This window comes from Branchiostoma belcheri, unplaced genomic scaffold (genome assembly GCF_001625305.1).
Source record: "Branchiostoma belcheri isolate BF01 breed outbred unplaced genomic scaffold, Haploidv18h27 scaffold128, whole genome shotgun sequence".
Taxonomy (NCBI): domain Eukaryota; kingdom Metazoa; phylum Chordata; class Leptocardii; order Amphioxiformes; family Branchiostomatidae; genus Branchiostoma; species Branchiostoma belcheri.
In genome coordinates, this window is record NW_017802691.1 from 170,724 (window position 1) to 186,497 (window position 15,774).

Genomic DNA, 15,774 nt, shown 5'->3' on the forward strand with positions numbered 1-15,774 from the left:
TTCCCATGCCGGAAGTAGCGTTACTGGTCCGACTGGTGTAATTTTACGTTTCTGCAGAGCGAATTCTAAGATTTAAAGCCCTCTGGTGGTGCTGTTTTCAAGAAGAACTGTTGAATAAGGTAAATAGTGCATATGTCTAACGTTAGAGACAGTTATATTGATTGTGAGAATGATTTAAACTGTCGACAAAGACGCAGCAAAATTATGACGCTTCCACCAGATGGAAACAATTAGCTAACTTTTTTTAGGAGGTCCATCGGGTGTGTAGGTACCTTTGTTTTCATTATCCAGCCCGTAGAGATTTGTAACCAGGTTTCTAGACTCTGTGAGTTGTTCTGGGAAACTGGGTTTGGCGCGGGTTCGATTCCCGGGAGTTAGGGATTTTCCCGTTTCTACTAGTACTAGCTCTTATGTCTAGTTCCTCGCTTAATTGGGTGATTAACTGAGTTAAACATTAGCATTTGCCTGTCTTCTACACAGCACAATGCGGAAACCAGGAGAACCCAAGATACACGGGCTGTCCCAAGAGGTGACCCTAGCTGTCCTCCCCAGACTTTTCACAGAGGAACTGCTCACTGAACTCAGCAGAAGAAACATCGACACCAACAACGAGGCACAAAACAGGGAACGTTTTGTCGCCATCTTGAAGGAGGTCATGGTCCTAGAGTACAAGGAATGGGAGGAAGAGGAAAGGTGTCCAAGTCCTGAAATTATTGATATAACAGACTCAAGTAAAGTTGATGAAAACCCAGAACAGTTTCAGCAAAGTCAGTCTTCTTCCAATGTACCAACAGTAACAGATCAACCAACATGTTCAACAACTGATGACAACCAGAACTCAGCATTCAAAATCTCTGATTTAAATGTCAGTTTTGCAGAACATGTGATGAACAACAATGACAGCGAGTCTGTAGTTTGTGTTCCAGAGGTGATAGATGTAGACGCACCAGAGAAGTACCTGCATGGACTGTCTGAAATATTCTCAAGATCCTCTCCAGAGCAGTCCAGTACGCTTGAATCGGATAAGGACGCCGGAGAAAAGCAAGAAGACACAGTCTCAAGTGTATCACTCGCAAAAGCCCAAACCCTGACAGGAGAATCTGAAGTTTATCCCGTAATGCTTCATCAGACTGTGTACCAGCAAAATGTAACTTCAGAGGAAAAAGAACTGCCCACAACTACAGAAGAATGTACACCTGTCAGCCAAAATGGCACCAGTGAGCGAGAAACCGATTGGGAAGTTGTATCAAGTGAGTCCGAGCACCAGAGGATAATGAGGGTGATCTCAGAAGCAAAAGCCCAGGTCCAGAGTCATTTAGCCGGGGCAGATAGGAAGGGTTTCAGAGGCAGGGAACACAGTATTAAAATGTACAGCAAGTTCAAGTTGCCAAGACACAAGCAAACAAAGAAACAGACCGGCCAGACAACAACACAGTCAGACAGCCAAGCAACAACAACACAGAACACTTCGTTGTCAACAGCGTCAAAGGAAAAAGAACTCAGCCAAGAGAGCAGCAATGTTGGAAACCCTGCAGTAAACCACGAGGCAGGGATGCGGTGGAAGAAGTGCTACGTGTGTGGGGTCTGCGGAACGAGAGCTTCCACAAAGTTCAACCTGATCAGGCACATGAACAGAAAAAAGCACAAGCTCGGGCAGGCGGCAGATCTAGAAACGATGGCGTCTCTGGAAATGATGGAAGTTCGGGAAACCAATGTCCAGTTTCTTGACACTGATTTGGCTACTATGAAGCATACAAAACGTTTCACCTGCAACGATTGTGGCTACCAGACTTCACAAAAGTCCAACCTTGTAAGGCACAAGAAGAGGAAACATTCTGGCAAAACAGCAACAACAACAAAAGTGTTCCAAGAGGGAAGATCTCCAGAACAGACAGTGTCATCAGAAGAAGAAAGTCTACGCATCCAAGAGAGCAATAATGGTCAGACTGTAGATGTTGTTCTGTCTAGCCAAACCACAATAACAACAACAACAGAGCAACTGTATCAAGAGGAAAGACCCACAGAACAGACGGTTTCATCAGAAGAGGAAAGTCGGCACATGCAGGACAGCAATGTTCAGGCCACAGATAGCAGGAGTGAAAAGGATTTTATTTGTGTGGAGTGCGGGTTCCAGACACCTGTGAAGAGAAACCTTCTCCGACACAAGAGGAGACAACATACTGTCCATGCAGGAACAACAACAACAAAAACACCATCACAAGACAAGAGACAGAAATGCACAACAGATGTATCACCCAAGAAGTTGAAGCTCATCAAGAAAATATTTACATGTGAGGCGTGCGGGTATCGAACCAATCAAAAGTCCAACTTACTCCGCCACAAGAGGAGGAGACATCCTGACCTCGCATTGGCACCTACAACAGGGACACTATCTCAAGAAGATAGACTGAATTCCAGCACAAACGATTCAATGAATCCATCTGTAGGAAAGAATTTCCACCGATGTGATGTCTGTGGTGTCCGGTGCTCCACCAAGTTCAACCTGGAACGGCACAAGAAACGACATGATGCAGGCAAGCCAAACAAGACTTTCAGAAGTGGTTCTAAGGCAAGTACTGGTGTCACCAAAAGTGGCCTTCAGAGACGTACTAGTAACAACACTGAGGAAAATGTTGATACAAACAGTTTTACAAGTGTCAACACAAACAATCTTACAACAAATTTTGATACAAATATTCCTACAAGTGTTGATACAAACAATACTACAAGTATTGACACAACAAGTGTTGATACAACTATTGCTACAGGCTTTGATACAACTATCGCTACAAATGTTGATACAAACAATGCTACAAATACTAGTATCAACACAAACAATCATACAAGTTACAAAACAAAAAGTCTCAAACGACCGTTATACACGTGTAACCTCTGTGAGTATACGTCAGCTTACAAGGTAACCATGAAGTACCACAAGATGGTACACATGGGAGAGAAACCGTACATGTGCGGGACGTGTGGGTACAGGGCCACGCGAAAACCTCTGCTCGTAAAGCACATGCGGATCCATACCGGTGACAGGCCTTATGCCTGCGATCTGTGTGACTATAGAGCGATTCAGAAAGTACATCTGAACAGACATGTCAAGAAGAAACATGGCATGACTAGTGCTCCACCATAAGAGGTCTATGTCCTCTAGATTATCATCATGTTTTCGTCTAGTTCCAACCAGACAAACTACGCTGGCTATATGTAGAAGAATATTTGCTGGGGGAGTTTGGCCGCCTTGTAGGTTTGACTTGGCCGCGGGAAAGAAACAACCTTCCCACAGCCGGACTCTTTTGGCCAATTTTACTCATTTTTGCGGAATTCTACAATCTGTGTTCCTGTAGAAAGGCCTGGTGGAGTCTAGTTTTCGTCATGTTACAATACTATAGCAGCACAGCAATACAGTACACAATGCCATCACTTTGCAGCCATTAAGGCTGATTTGTGTGATTTAGATATCTAACCAAACTAACAACACAGGTTCAAAAGCAGTAATGTTTATCCAAATAGCGAGAATAACTGGACAGGGTAGTTTGGCAACTGTAGAGTTCATTTACTTGCAACTGTTTGGAAATTAGCCCCCCTGCAGACTGACTCTCTTGGTGGATTATTTTCCTTGATCTGTACCCCCATAAGGAGGCCTGATGGAGGCTAAGAAGTCATTCTTGTGCTCAGTTGTGTCCTTAAAAATGCGTCTTTGTATGCCCTAAAAACAATGCAAAAGAGACACTCTTGATAGCTGACTGCTTGTACAATTGTTTAAAGTTCAGAAGACTATTTCTGGAAAAGAGAAAACACTATATTTTCTAATGAATTGAAATGTAGTTTTTCTACATGAAAAATATTTTTATGAAGAGGGTTGTTTAGTAGCACATTGTATAGTAATCTTGACTGTACCTGTGTACAAGTCAAGTTAAAGCACAGTAAGAGTTTTAGATTCTTCATAGGATTTTACATTTTTTCATGGAATATGTAGAATATTGACCACCTGTTAATATTTTTCCTGACATGTTAGAAAATAGTGAAACTCAACTGAATCTTTTGTAATGTTTGGTTGGGAATAAATGATATTGCATTGACATTTTAGCATTTGTACATATTTTTGAGAAAAATATTCCGAATTAAGCCTTCTAACCTGTGTAGAAAGATAAAAGGCAAATTTTCTTCTTTTGTTGCTACTGTAAGGTCACAGGCAGTGAATTGCAGCCTCCAAATCAAGAATTAAGGCAACAAAACAAAACAAAGTATTACAGTCTTTTGTTCCTGTAACATTATTCAAGAAGTGCAGAGAGTGAGACTTAAGCTAATAACCTAATATCACTACAACTACACCAAGGCTACCACACGAGTGACGTTGCTTGTAAACGTGTTTGTGTCTGTTCATAACCAGTGAACCGAGGAATACAGGGTCACTAAGCTTAAGTTAGGACACGAGGCCATTTAAGAAATATGTGAGCAGACAATGGAAAGTTGCTGAACAACCCAACCCACTTTTTCAGGGCCCCATACCTGATAAAACCTTATCCTACTGTGGTCATATATCAACTAAAATCTCACGAAAGAAGGTGAATTTGACCGATTTCTTTGTAAATAATAGGAAGACCATAATCTGACAAGAGATGCGAGTAAAAGACATCAGCAAGTTCAAGTAAAACTGGACACAATGTCTCAGTTCGATATCATAGCGACCTATGGGGTCTTGGCTGTGCAGAAGATTATCGTGCGATGCCAGTTAGGGTCGCCTGACCTTTTAAATGGGCGTGTATATAGTTGCGTCTGGCTAGCTAGCTATCAGTGACAAAATGTGGGCTCATGCCCTTGTCTTCAACTCTCTGAGACATAATTGTACTTTTTTGTCAAAAGCTGTGTCATCGGTAGACCTTAGACCAGCTTATAGTTAAAATCAGCTGTTTTTTGTCTCAAGTATTGGTTCCAGGCCTTAAAAAATCTTCAATATGCCGAGCCAAGTGTCCCGAGGGAGGACTTATTCCAACAAGGATGGTAAGTACTTTTTTTGTAAACATATTTTTGTAATGCGTAAAAAAAAGCCAACAGTTTACTTTTCATCTTATACTATATGGTAGCTCTTCATTGTATACTCTTCAAGCAGAGGTTGACTGAAAAGATTGAGAACTTTTCTGACAGACCCATTGGATATTGTCTTGTCTGTTGGGTACATGTACAGTTTTGCGATTGGTTACAACTTTGCCACCGATACATCTGCTTGGGGATTAATAAGTGTACTGGTATTTGGACATCTTAACCACTAAAATGTTAGGTGAGGTTGGAACAAGGACAGAGACAAGGACACAGTACAGAAAAGTCAACAACTATATATATTTACACAACCTCTTCAAGAAGTAGAATGAATTGAAGCTTGTCATAGCAGATACTGTGATATCAGTGTTACATCTGCTGCCTACCCCTCAATTACTTAAATATCGATATTAATTGCTCTTAAATTGAAGCCACACACAACACACACAGACACGCGCAGAGAGGGAAAGAGAGAGATGAGAGATAGTATACTGCTCATAAGAATAGCACTACTATTGTAAGTTGTAAGATATTTTTCTGTGGCAGATTTAGGCCCTGCATTTGACAATGTCTCGGTAACACAGTATGCAAGAGAGAGTGAAAGGGAGGGAGAGAGAGACAGACAGAGACAGAGAGAGAGAGAGAGTGAGAGAGCGAGAGAGAGGGGGGACTCATGATATTGACAGAATAGCACTACTGGTACATGGTTGTAGCCTATATTTTCTGTTGTAGATTTGGACCGCGCATTTGGCATCGTGGAATCCGAGGTGAAAACGTCGTGGAAGATCCTCGCCATGGAGCTTGGCCAGACGTTAGACGAGGTGCTGGTGTTCGAGAGACAGAGCTGGGATGTTCAGGACCAGTGCAGGAAGAGTCTGGAGTGGTGGCGGCTCATGGCAGGACGGAAGGGCGCCACGGTGCCTAACCTGGTCAGGGCGCTCAGGCGGTGTCGTCTGGACTGGGTAGCCGGTAAGAACTATTCCTTTATTATCACGAAAGTTCATCTGTGTTGGTAGTAATTATAGTAATATGATGAACAATGGAAGCTATTCAACTTTCTTTCCGCTTACCCAATAGGAGTTTAATACATGCTAGAGATTACACCATAGAAGAAGATAACCCTTGCCTACTGTGTACAAATACTAGTAGATAAATATATCAAAGAATGTTTAGACCTTAGAACTAGTAGTATACGTGGCACGTCAAACTTAACATGTTGATTTATTCGCATAGTTATGTTCCGAGAAAACTAGATTTTTTTTCATATAACTTATAAAATTTTTAACATGCACAATTTTAAGTAGAATGTATTTCAATCGCCAAGCTGCCAAGTTTTACACCAACGAACTATTCATTCATATCATGATAACTAGAATTTTAGCCTTAAATCTTAGCCTCTTTTAGTCTTAAATTAATGCCTTAGTTAAATATTTACAGGGATTTTATGAATACATAGAATACAGTGGTAGTAGCAGACTAAATCACGTTGAGGCCATTAAAGAATCACCAGGCCTTGTCTGTTTTGAGGTTACTCCAGGTCACATACCTGTCTAGCCGCCTTCGGGTGAACTGAGGCCCGCCCTAATCCGCGAACAAAGAAAAGGTCAAAATCCACAAGGATGCGAAGCGGACATGTTTAACTACCATCAAAACAATCGAAACCTTCAGTGGTATTCACAATGTGACTAAAATTTCATTGGATTTTTTTCCTTCACTATTAAACTGAAGAAAACCTTTCACAAACACAAATCAGGCCGAAATGCCTAAATGTTTTTAAAGCACTTGTTTAGATTCTCAACAGACAAATCAGAAGGCAAATCCTCCATTAAAGTGCATTCCAGTATTTTTAGTAAGGGGGGCATTTTGTCGCTTAAGGACAAACGAAGAACCCCCATGGTATAAAAGTTTGACAACTTTTTATTATGCACTGCCTTGAATATTTTTGAAAGTTTGTAATGTTTTCTTTTAATTTCTCTACAGACAAAATAGAGGGTAGAAGTCCGATAAGAGTGCTCGAAAAGAAGAAAATGACGTTGAAACCAGGTGAGTTGATAAACCATTTACTCAATTTTCACTAATAAAACGTAGTCTAAACACCCGAAACATCTCAATGCAATCGTCTTACAACGCAAAAACATCGACACCCATAATCGTCTAACGCAACCTGAAATTGTGCCATTTTTATCGCATTTTGAAGCTTAGGTGATCTATTTTACAGTAAAGCCAGCATATTGTAAACAACAACAACAGGCCAACTAGAAGTATAACATGTTAACATGAATGCTTATACTCTGTGCTTGATGTACGCAGAAAGGATAACTCCTGTGACAGAAGACAGCCATTCGCCACCGGTTCAACCCGAAACAGGTTTGTACTCGAGCTCGTCTATAATTTCCGTAACTATGACTTGCTAAAGATATATATGCTGCTACTTTTTTACAACCCAAGTATGAAACATATAGTGTGCACATATAGCTTGGGTACCGTATCCTGTTTATTTTTGTAACCCTTATGCTAAAACAGGACTAGAAGCAAGTTTCCCATATTTCAATCAAGCGACTTTCACTGAGGTAATTTCCAATGTATGTTTCAGGACTCACACTTAGTCTAGTATATGATACCGGTGGTGTGAAATGATATCTTTGTAACAATGTAAGATTCCAATGTCTACTGCCTCGTTCTTTAGGAATTCTAGGTGGCATGCAGTTCATCAAAGAAGCGCCGAAACTTGAGCGAAGCCCGGCACCAAAATACAAGCGCAGTCCAAGTCCAGTTCAGATGACCACACCACAAGATGATGACCATTCTCCTACATTTATCATAGTAAAAAAGAAGTCCAAAACACGAAAGGACAAAAAGCGTTCACAATCAGAACCAAGAAAGTCGAAGGTTACTATTTCTGTAAACCAAGAACAAGCAAGACCCAGCAGCCAACAGTCGGTAAACCAAGAAGAAACAAGACCAAGGGAGCAGCCTCCAAAAGCGGCGACGCACTACACAAAATTGCAACGGTCAGAAACCGTCCATTCGAGCGCCCCCACGCGTACCCAGATCGGTACTGCACCCCCAAATATCGTTGTTTACGATCAAGTATCAACAAGACCCAGGGAGGAGCCTCCACAATCTGAACCAAGAAATTCGAAAGTTACTATTTCTGCAAACCAGGAACAAACAAGACCTCGGGAGCAGTCTCCAAAAGCGACTAAACACTACACAAAACTGCAACGGTCAGAGACCATTCACTCCAGCGCCCCCACGCGTACCCAAATCAGTACTGCATCTCCGAAGCTACCAGTTGCTCCTCCTAGAACAAAGCAGACAAGGCACAGTCGGTTCCTCGAACACAGGGGCAGGGCAAAACCCCGCGAGCGTACCATAGACGGCATCAAAAGCTACCAGCGAGTTTCCACCCGCTCCAAAAAGAAGCCACGGCCAATCGAAGACATAACTGACTGGACCAGGGTAACCATCCATCCCCCTGAGACAAGGAGAGAGAGAAAGAAAGAGAGACCGTATAGTCAGAGCGGTGTCGCACGTATTGTACCGAGTACATCGCTCAAGACTGCAGAAGAGGACGAACTACTTTACTGGGAAAAGCCGTCGAAAAATGAGAGCTACGGGCCCGTCATTCCAATTCTACAAACAAGGGCGAGGGAGACACCCCCGCCGGTAGTTCCACCCAGACGAAAACGGAGAAAGCCGTCGAGCCGTCGGCCGTCTACAATCTACACCGAGTACCTCAACAACGAAACAAGCGACGAGAATAGCCGAAGGGACGACGAGCGCGGCCGACGCCGCTCCTACCGAGGCATCGTGCTAGATCGGGAGACAGACCGCGTGGACGAAGACCCACTGCAAGTGAGACCGTCTACAGAAACTTCGCGACGACAACTGAGAGATCGCTACGTTACAGACACGACCAGAGAGCCGGCGGCACAAGCTTACAGTGATGACGAGAATGCAAGAAGAGGAAGAGGAGGAGCAAGAAATGTACCAGTTAACCGGGACGTGGAAGAGCAAAATCGGCAGAACTTGGACACGGAAGCCGTGCAGGAGTCTCACCGATACGACAATCTTCTGCTGGTCGGCGGCAGTCACCAAACATTCGCGCAACAACGACGAACAGTTGCCGAAGACCAGGCGACCGACAACAGACTGAACTTAAACCAAGAACAAACACAAGAAGAACGATACGCAACGACGTCACGGCTTCCTGAAAGAAATTTCGCAGCAGAAACCGGCGAAGAACATCCGTTCCCGCTTCACTACGCCGAAATCGTGAAAGAGGAGCTGATCATATACTACCCGCTGGACGAATTTGAGACGGACTCGAACTATTCTGAGAGCTTGAACGACGACACGCCGTCAGAAACAAGTCCGTCTGAAGAGCCCGTCTTCCATACCGCAGAAGTTCTGAGGGAAGAAATGGTGATCTACGTTCCGCAAGAAGAGTTTGAACCAGTCGAAGACGTCCAGAGTGCAACAGGGATACGGCATGGTGATAACAACCATAATTTAAACGCTGGGCGTACTAGTATATTTGAGGAATATGTGAGTAACCACGGTGCACGTAGAGAATCAGTTGACCGCTCTACCGGGCCGTACATGTCTTCTGCAAACGTACGACGAGAAGACTCCGAATTACACGCAAGCCATGGACGGTTGGGAAGGGACTACGTCGAAATGTCTCGCAGAGTCTCGCGAGAATCAACAGGTGGCGGCGAGACCCAGGATCGAACCATGGCGACGGGCTTCTTTTATACCGAAAGTCCCGGAAAAAACGGAGAAAACAACAACAACGCCGAAACAGACGACGTTTTTGACGATAGCAGGTTTACCCGACTGAATTTGCAGAGGAAGGCTGCATCTGTTGAGCGGATGGACAGTTTGCGGAAGAAGACCGTCTCGTTTTCTGAACAACCTGTCGTCATTCCATCCTCTGACAGGCAAGAGGAGGACAGAAACCGGGGAAACTATGCTGACGCAATGCTCTGGTAAACAGAACGACAACAACAACAACGACAACAAGAACAACAACGAACAACAACAAAAGTCAATAACATGGAAGCATAGGGTTGAAGAACGAGAAGGCAAATGGCCAACCATGTCGATATATTAACGGCACAGCTTTCGTTACAATATTATATCGCTTATTATATATACCGTAACTTTTAGTTATATTTGGAGATAAGTTTTGCAAGTAGTTTTTCATCTCATCTCCAACTAAAGAGAGTGGTTAGTCAGTTATTGAGACTCAATATTTCACAGTATGTAGTTTTATCAAGTCACAATGGTATTAAACTGGTGCTAGGGACAAATGCCTAAGCATATAATCATTTCAACATCCTAGTATCCTAGTATCTAATTAATTACCAGTATCATATGGATGAGGTGCTATATTGGTAGGCATTGTAAATTTCGCAATAAGATAATCCCTCTTGAAAAGCGAATAATATACAAAACGACGAAGCTATATGTATGGGCATACATGTTTGTGTTGCACGTTGAGAAGGGGCACACAACCAGCTGTACATCTACTGTAATAATTGTAACGTTCTGAATAATTGGAATCGTCAGAACTGTATAGAATGCTCTAAGAACATTAAAATATGTAACGTAGCGTCTTTGGTAAATGTTGTCGAATGACCAAGTTCTTTTCAAGGACATTCAAAGTAAAGTAAATTCATGGCATGTTTTGGACCAGCCTAATAAACACGATACATGTATACACATATACATATATACATGCGCTATATACAGGGTCTGTAAACACGGACATGCACAGACATCCCGGATATAATTGAAAGAATAAAACACGTCAGCTTTTCAAGGGGCCGATCACTAGTAGATCCAAAAGCAGGAGAATTAAAACTAAACTACGCTATCACAACAGCACGAGTATTCTAGTGATGCATACGCATGAATTCTTTAAGGCTTTTGATCATAAAAGTGTTTAATTATTGTCGGTATGCTGGGTTGTGTATACTTGATACTTTATGCATGTATATTATAAAGTAGTTGTATTTTTAAGTGTGTATTAGTGGCTGGTCCCGGCTATACGGGATATAAACGCCCACGATCCGTAAACAGTGAGTCATAACCACCCGATCGTTCTCTGAAGAAGGGTACCGATTTCTTACTACAATTTCGTCGACATTTCTGGTCAGAGAAGACGAGAACATCATTCCAAGACAATGAAGTGTGTTGTAGCTTTTGCGGCGGTGGTACTGCTTGCACAACTGCTGGGGTCGACTTCGGCTGCGTTCTTCCGTCACCATCGGGAGGTCCGGAGCCATGACCGCTTCGGAAACCTCGTGCAGCGCGTACGCGTGAAGAAAGATCTCAGCAGCTCCGTCACCAAGAATCGTCCAGCCAATCCCTTCGCCGGAATTCTGAAGCGCGCGAAGAAAGATCTCAGCAACTCCGTCGCCAAGAGTCGTCCAGCCAACCCCTTCGCCGGAATTCTGAAGCGCAGGGAAAGAAGCTTCGACGGTCTGTTCGGACTTGTGAATGGAATGCTGCAAGAAGAAGAACGCATGCTTGAAGCCGTGGAGAATGAGATAGAGCAGGGGAACTTACAAGAAGTAGACAGCAACTCTTATGAGGAAGACCTCGGGAACGGCGAGAAGGCTAAAGTTCATGAAGAAGTGCTGGAAGACAAGGACACAGGCGCGTCTATCGTGATAGACACCATAAGCGCGGAGGGAGGTGGGGACCTGGGCTTGGACCTGGAAGATTTAGAGTTGCCCGACTTTGCCGAGCTAGGCTTTAACCCGGAAGATTTGCCCGACAGCCCTTTCGACAACAAGGTAAGAGTTTTTTTTCTCTGAAATCTAAGCCGTTGTTGGAAAATTTATTTAGTATTTAGATCACAAAACCTACAGTTAAAAATTGACTCGGTTGCTCTTTCAGTGTTGTGCAAAAATCATGCCTAAAATTTAACGCTATGGATCAAGCATTTAGTGCTGATTTTTTTACAGTTTGGTTTTGTTTCTTACATACAGCGAGAAGAAAGAAAAATGGCAAATTCATGGTTAAATGTGACAACGTTTGTAGACTATAGTGGTGTGTGTGGTTAGGGTCTACGTGCGTTTTAGCAGCCAGACTGTCGCTATTACTGATGACAAAACATTGTTTACCGGGATGTGGTGCTATTCATCAGAATATACGATCGATATATGCGCTGCTGCAGATACAGAATTTTGTGTACTTGTGTGTGTGTGTGTCTGTGCATGTGTCTGTGTGTGTGCATGCGTGTGTGTGTGCGTGTATGTTTGTGTGTGTGTGTGTATATGTGTGTGTGTGTGTGTGCATGCGTTCATGTATGTGTGTGTGTGTGTGTGTGTGCGCGCGCGCGCATGCGTGTGTGTGTCAGTGTATTGTGCGTGTGTGTCTTACCTCGATATAAATAGATCTGACCATAACTATCATTGTTTGCTGCAGAACTGCGTGCACGATGACGACTGTGACGGAGACATGGTGTGTTTCGGCCCGGTGTTTGACAGGGTGTGCGGGGTGCCGTACGGAGAGGGGCATCCCTGCTTCCAGGACGACATGTGCCGCCGGGACGCTCTCTGTGTCATGGGCAAGTGTAAGAAAGGTGAGGGAATGAATGAATGAATGAATGAATGAATGAATGAATGGTATATCGCAGATAGCTATCATGGAAAGTGCCGACGGTGGTCAATTATTAGCAAAAATAGAGGTAAATTGACAATGCTCTGTATGTGCAGAGGATAATGTTAACCAAAGATAGGAAATTTATTTATAGCCTCCACCAGGCTTCGGGAAGCGACTAGATAATAAATCCACCCCGACATATTCTATTCTGCTCTCTGGTTTCGACGGAGGTATTCGAAATAGAACAATGGGTTCGATGGTCGATGGAGGTGTTCGAAATAGAACAGGGGGTTCGATGCTCGATGGAGGTGTTCGAAATAGAACAAGGGGTTCGATGTTCGACGGAGGCGTTCGAAATAGAACAGGGGGTTCCATGTTCGACGGAGGCGTTCGAAATAGAACAGGCTAGGGTCGATGTTCGACGGAGGTGTTCGACATAGAACAGGGGGTTCAAAGCGTTCGATCAAGATAGGTCTATTAGCCTAATAGACCGATCTAAGGGTGTTCTTAGATCTGTTTGTTTGGTTCTGCTCTGAAGGTGCGGTCCAGGGACAGGAGGGCTGTGTCTGCCATGTCGCTGCGGACTGCCAGGACGGCCTCTGCTGTGGGTACATGGAGGGGGATGAGTTCATTGGTAAGTTCAATCGTTGCATCAAATTCTTTAAACATACCTTGAAAAATGTGATTTATTGACTCGACAAAAAGTACACATGCGACTTTCTTAAATCTTATTGTCAACTAAAATCCCTTGCATTGTAAATACTTTTTAATCTGGCTTCCATCCTCTTCACATCAGTACACTGCAGATAGACAGCTATGATATTAGATCTCTCACGGCGGGATGTCATGTTTGTGTTCTTGATGTTTTTGTTTCTCGTCTCAGATATCGTCACGCCGGTGTGCAGGCCGTTTTTCCAGGAGGGGGAGCCGTGCGGACATGGCGGGTTCCTGGCCCTGCTGATGGGGTCGGCAGGAGACTGCTCCTGCAACACCGGGCTACACTGCGCCCAAGACGAGTAAGGGCATGCAGAATTATTAAATATGATAAAGGAATTACAATAAACAATTTTGGTAAAAAATATCTTACAACGGACAGCAAACGCCGAAACGCCACTGTGATTGCGTTAAAGAAGTAGAACTGTGTGGTAATTTATTGGCTACTAGCTTTATAGGATAGAGGAGTATAGAAGCAAGAGGGTGTAAGAAATGACGAAACAAGATGGCCGACCTGTGACGTCACAAACCACCATGGCGGCGCCCATAGACTCGAGGGTAAAACAGAATGTTTTGCTGAATTTCACAATTCCTAAATATTAAAACGATATGCCCTAATTTTTCCCTCTCTAGGTTTGCTCCGCGTGGTCATCACGTCTGCACGGCAGATGAGAGCCAGGTTCCCGACATTGGTATTGAACCCGAAGATATTCCGCTGCCCCCGATACATCACCTAGCAAGGAGAGAGATCCGTGCCGCCGAAAACTTCAACGACATCAGCGGTGTTCTCGAGAAATTCCGCCAGTGGGTCAAGGTGGTTGTTGGAATGGTCGATCAGGCGGAGGGATATGAGGAGGAGTGTCCGGAGACCGAAGATGGTCCGGAAAACACCGAAGACAACCCGAAGGATCCCAAAGACGGCCCGGAAAAGACCGACGACAACCAGGACATTGCCGACGCCACCGAAGACGAAGCCGAAGATGACGGCTTTGACGAGTTCCTTGGAGAATTCAGAGATCTGGTCAACGCGGAAGTTTTCCCCTCCGACGACTCTGACGGAGCCGACGACAGCCCGGAAAACACCGAAGACATCCCGGAAAACACCGACGACAACCCGAACATTGCCGACGCCACCGAAGCCAAGCCCGAAGATGACGACTTTGACGAGTTTCTTGGAGAATTCAGAGATCTGGTCAACGAGGAAGTTTTCCCTTCCGACGACTCTGACGGAGCCGACGACAGCCCGGAAATCACCGACGACCGCCCGGAAAACACCGACGACAACCCGAACATTGCCGACGACACCGAAGCTGAACCCGAAGATGACGACTTTGACGAGTTTCTTGGAGAATTCAGTGATCTGGTCAACGAGGAAGTTTTCCCCGCCGGTGAGAGTTCTGAACAAGCCGATGATACCGAAGAAGATTTTCCTGACGATACCCTAAAGTTTGAGCCTTTTCGCGGTTAGATGAGGGTCTGCATGCCTGTCAGCATTGCTGACCCTCCTAAATTATACGGTAAAGCGTTACCGGGATCCCCCCATGCAGACCCTCTTAGATGTAGGCACATATCTAGCTAAGCAAGATGTTAATCAAGAGGAAGAAGCCAATGTTATTGAAATATGGTTAAAAATGCTGCTAAATCTTTATTCACTGCACAAAATGACTTCCTCCCTTATAGCTCTAAGCTTGTCACTCATGTTTACAATATGATAATATTGAGGAAATATCATGAATAGACCATAAAAAGATTGTTAAGTCGTTCGAAAGTTTGATAGCTGACTAATCTTACTAATGAATTGCAGGAACCAAAGAATATGTAAACAAGAGGCAGATATTATATGCCGCAAGCAATAGGTTAAGTGACTTCTACAATACAATGTATGTACTAACTCAAGTTTAAATGTAGAATGCTAGTCAGTACTGACAATAGTGTAACAGCAATTTGGGAACCTAAAACGCATATATTACGTACAGCCCTGGAATTATGTCTTTTTTGCTTGTTTCTATACTTGTTCATAGATAAATGCTACCTCTTTGCTGCATACATCAAGATGAGTAATGCCATGAAATGTCAATAAGAAGTTATAGCATACCTATTGCAATAAAGAACGCTTCTTTAAAATGGAGTATTTGTCTGTCTGAATTTTTTCAAGCACACAGGCAACCTTACTTTTGTAAACCACATTGAAAAGGTCTTGCAATGCCAAAGTGGTCTAGTATACAGTCTTTATTCTGTGTTCATTCATGGCTGCACCAGATAATGACAGTTTTCGTCGCGCGGTTCAACCGCATTTTTGAGATGACGAGCCTTCTCTTGCCAAGATAAAATTACCAGATAGTCTGTGTTACGTTACGGATGTACACAATCTCTCTCAATCTGGGACGACTAAAA

The 15,774-nt window shown here is 43.7% G+C and overlaps 2 protein-coding genes across 3 annotated transcripts; both read left to right on the forward strand.

Annotated features, from left to right (window-relative positions):
- The first annotated feature begins 4,904 nt into the window (after window positions 1–4,904).
- On the forward strand, window positions 4,905–10,587 carry LOC109463562. Of its 2 annotated transcripts, XM_019760401.1 has the most exons (5): window positions 4,905–5,010; window positions 5,779–6,015; window positions 7,027–7,089; window positions 7,733–8,947; window positions 9,023–10,587. In XM_019760401.1, exons 1-5 carry the CDS (start codon window positions 4,965–4,967, stop codon window positions 10,042–10,044), a joined length of 2,583 nt encoding a protein of 860 aa, XP_019615960.1. In that variant the 5' UTR covers window positions 4,905–4,964; the 3' UTR covers window positions 10,045–10,587. The 2 variants fall into 2 exon arrangements, 1 of the variants encoding a protein (XP_019615960.1); XR_002139831.1 differs by lacking the exons at window positions 4,905–5,010; window positions 5,779–6,015; window positions 7,733–8,947; window positions 9,023–10,587 and adding an exon at window positions 7,357–7,414 and having other exon boundaries at window positions 7,026–7,089.
- A 547-nt stretch (window positions 10,588–11,134) lies between these two features.
- Window positions 11,135–15,508, forward strand: LOC109463592. The gene is made up of 5 exons (XM_019760449.1): window positions 11,135–11,855; window positions 12,490–12,646; window positions 13,205–13,300; window positions 13,550–13,682; window positions 14,014–15,508. Exons 1-5 carry the CDS (start codon window positions 11,241–11,243, stop codon window positions 14,846–14,848), a joined length of 1,836 nt encoding a protein of 611 aa, XP_019616008.1. The 5' UTR covers window positions 11,135–11,240; the 3' UTR covers window positions 14,849–15,508.
- The last annotated feature ends 266 nt before the right edge of the window (window positions 15,509–15,774 follow it).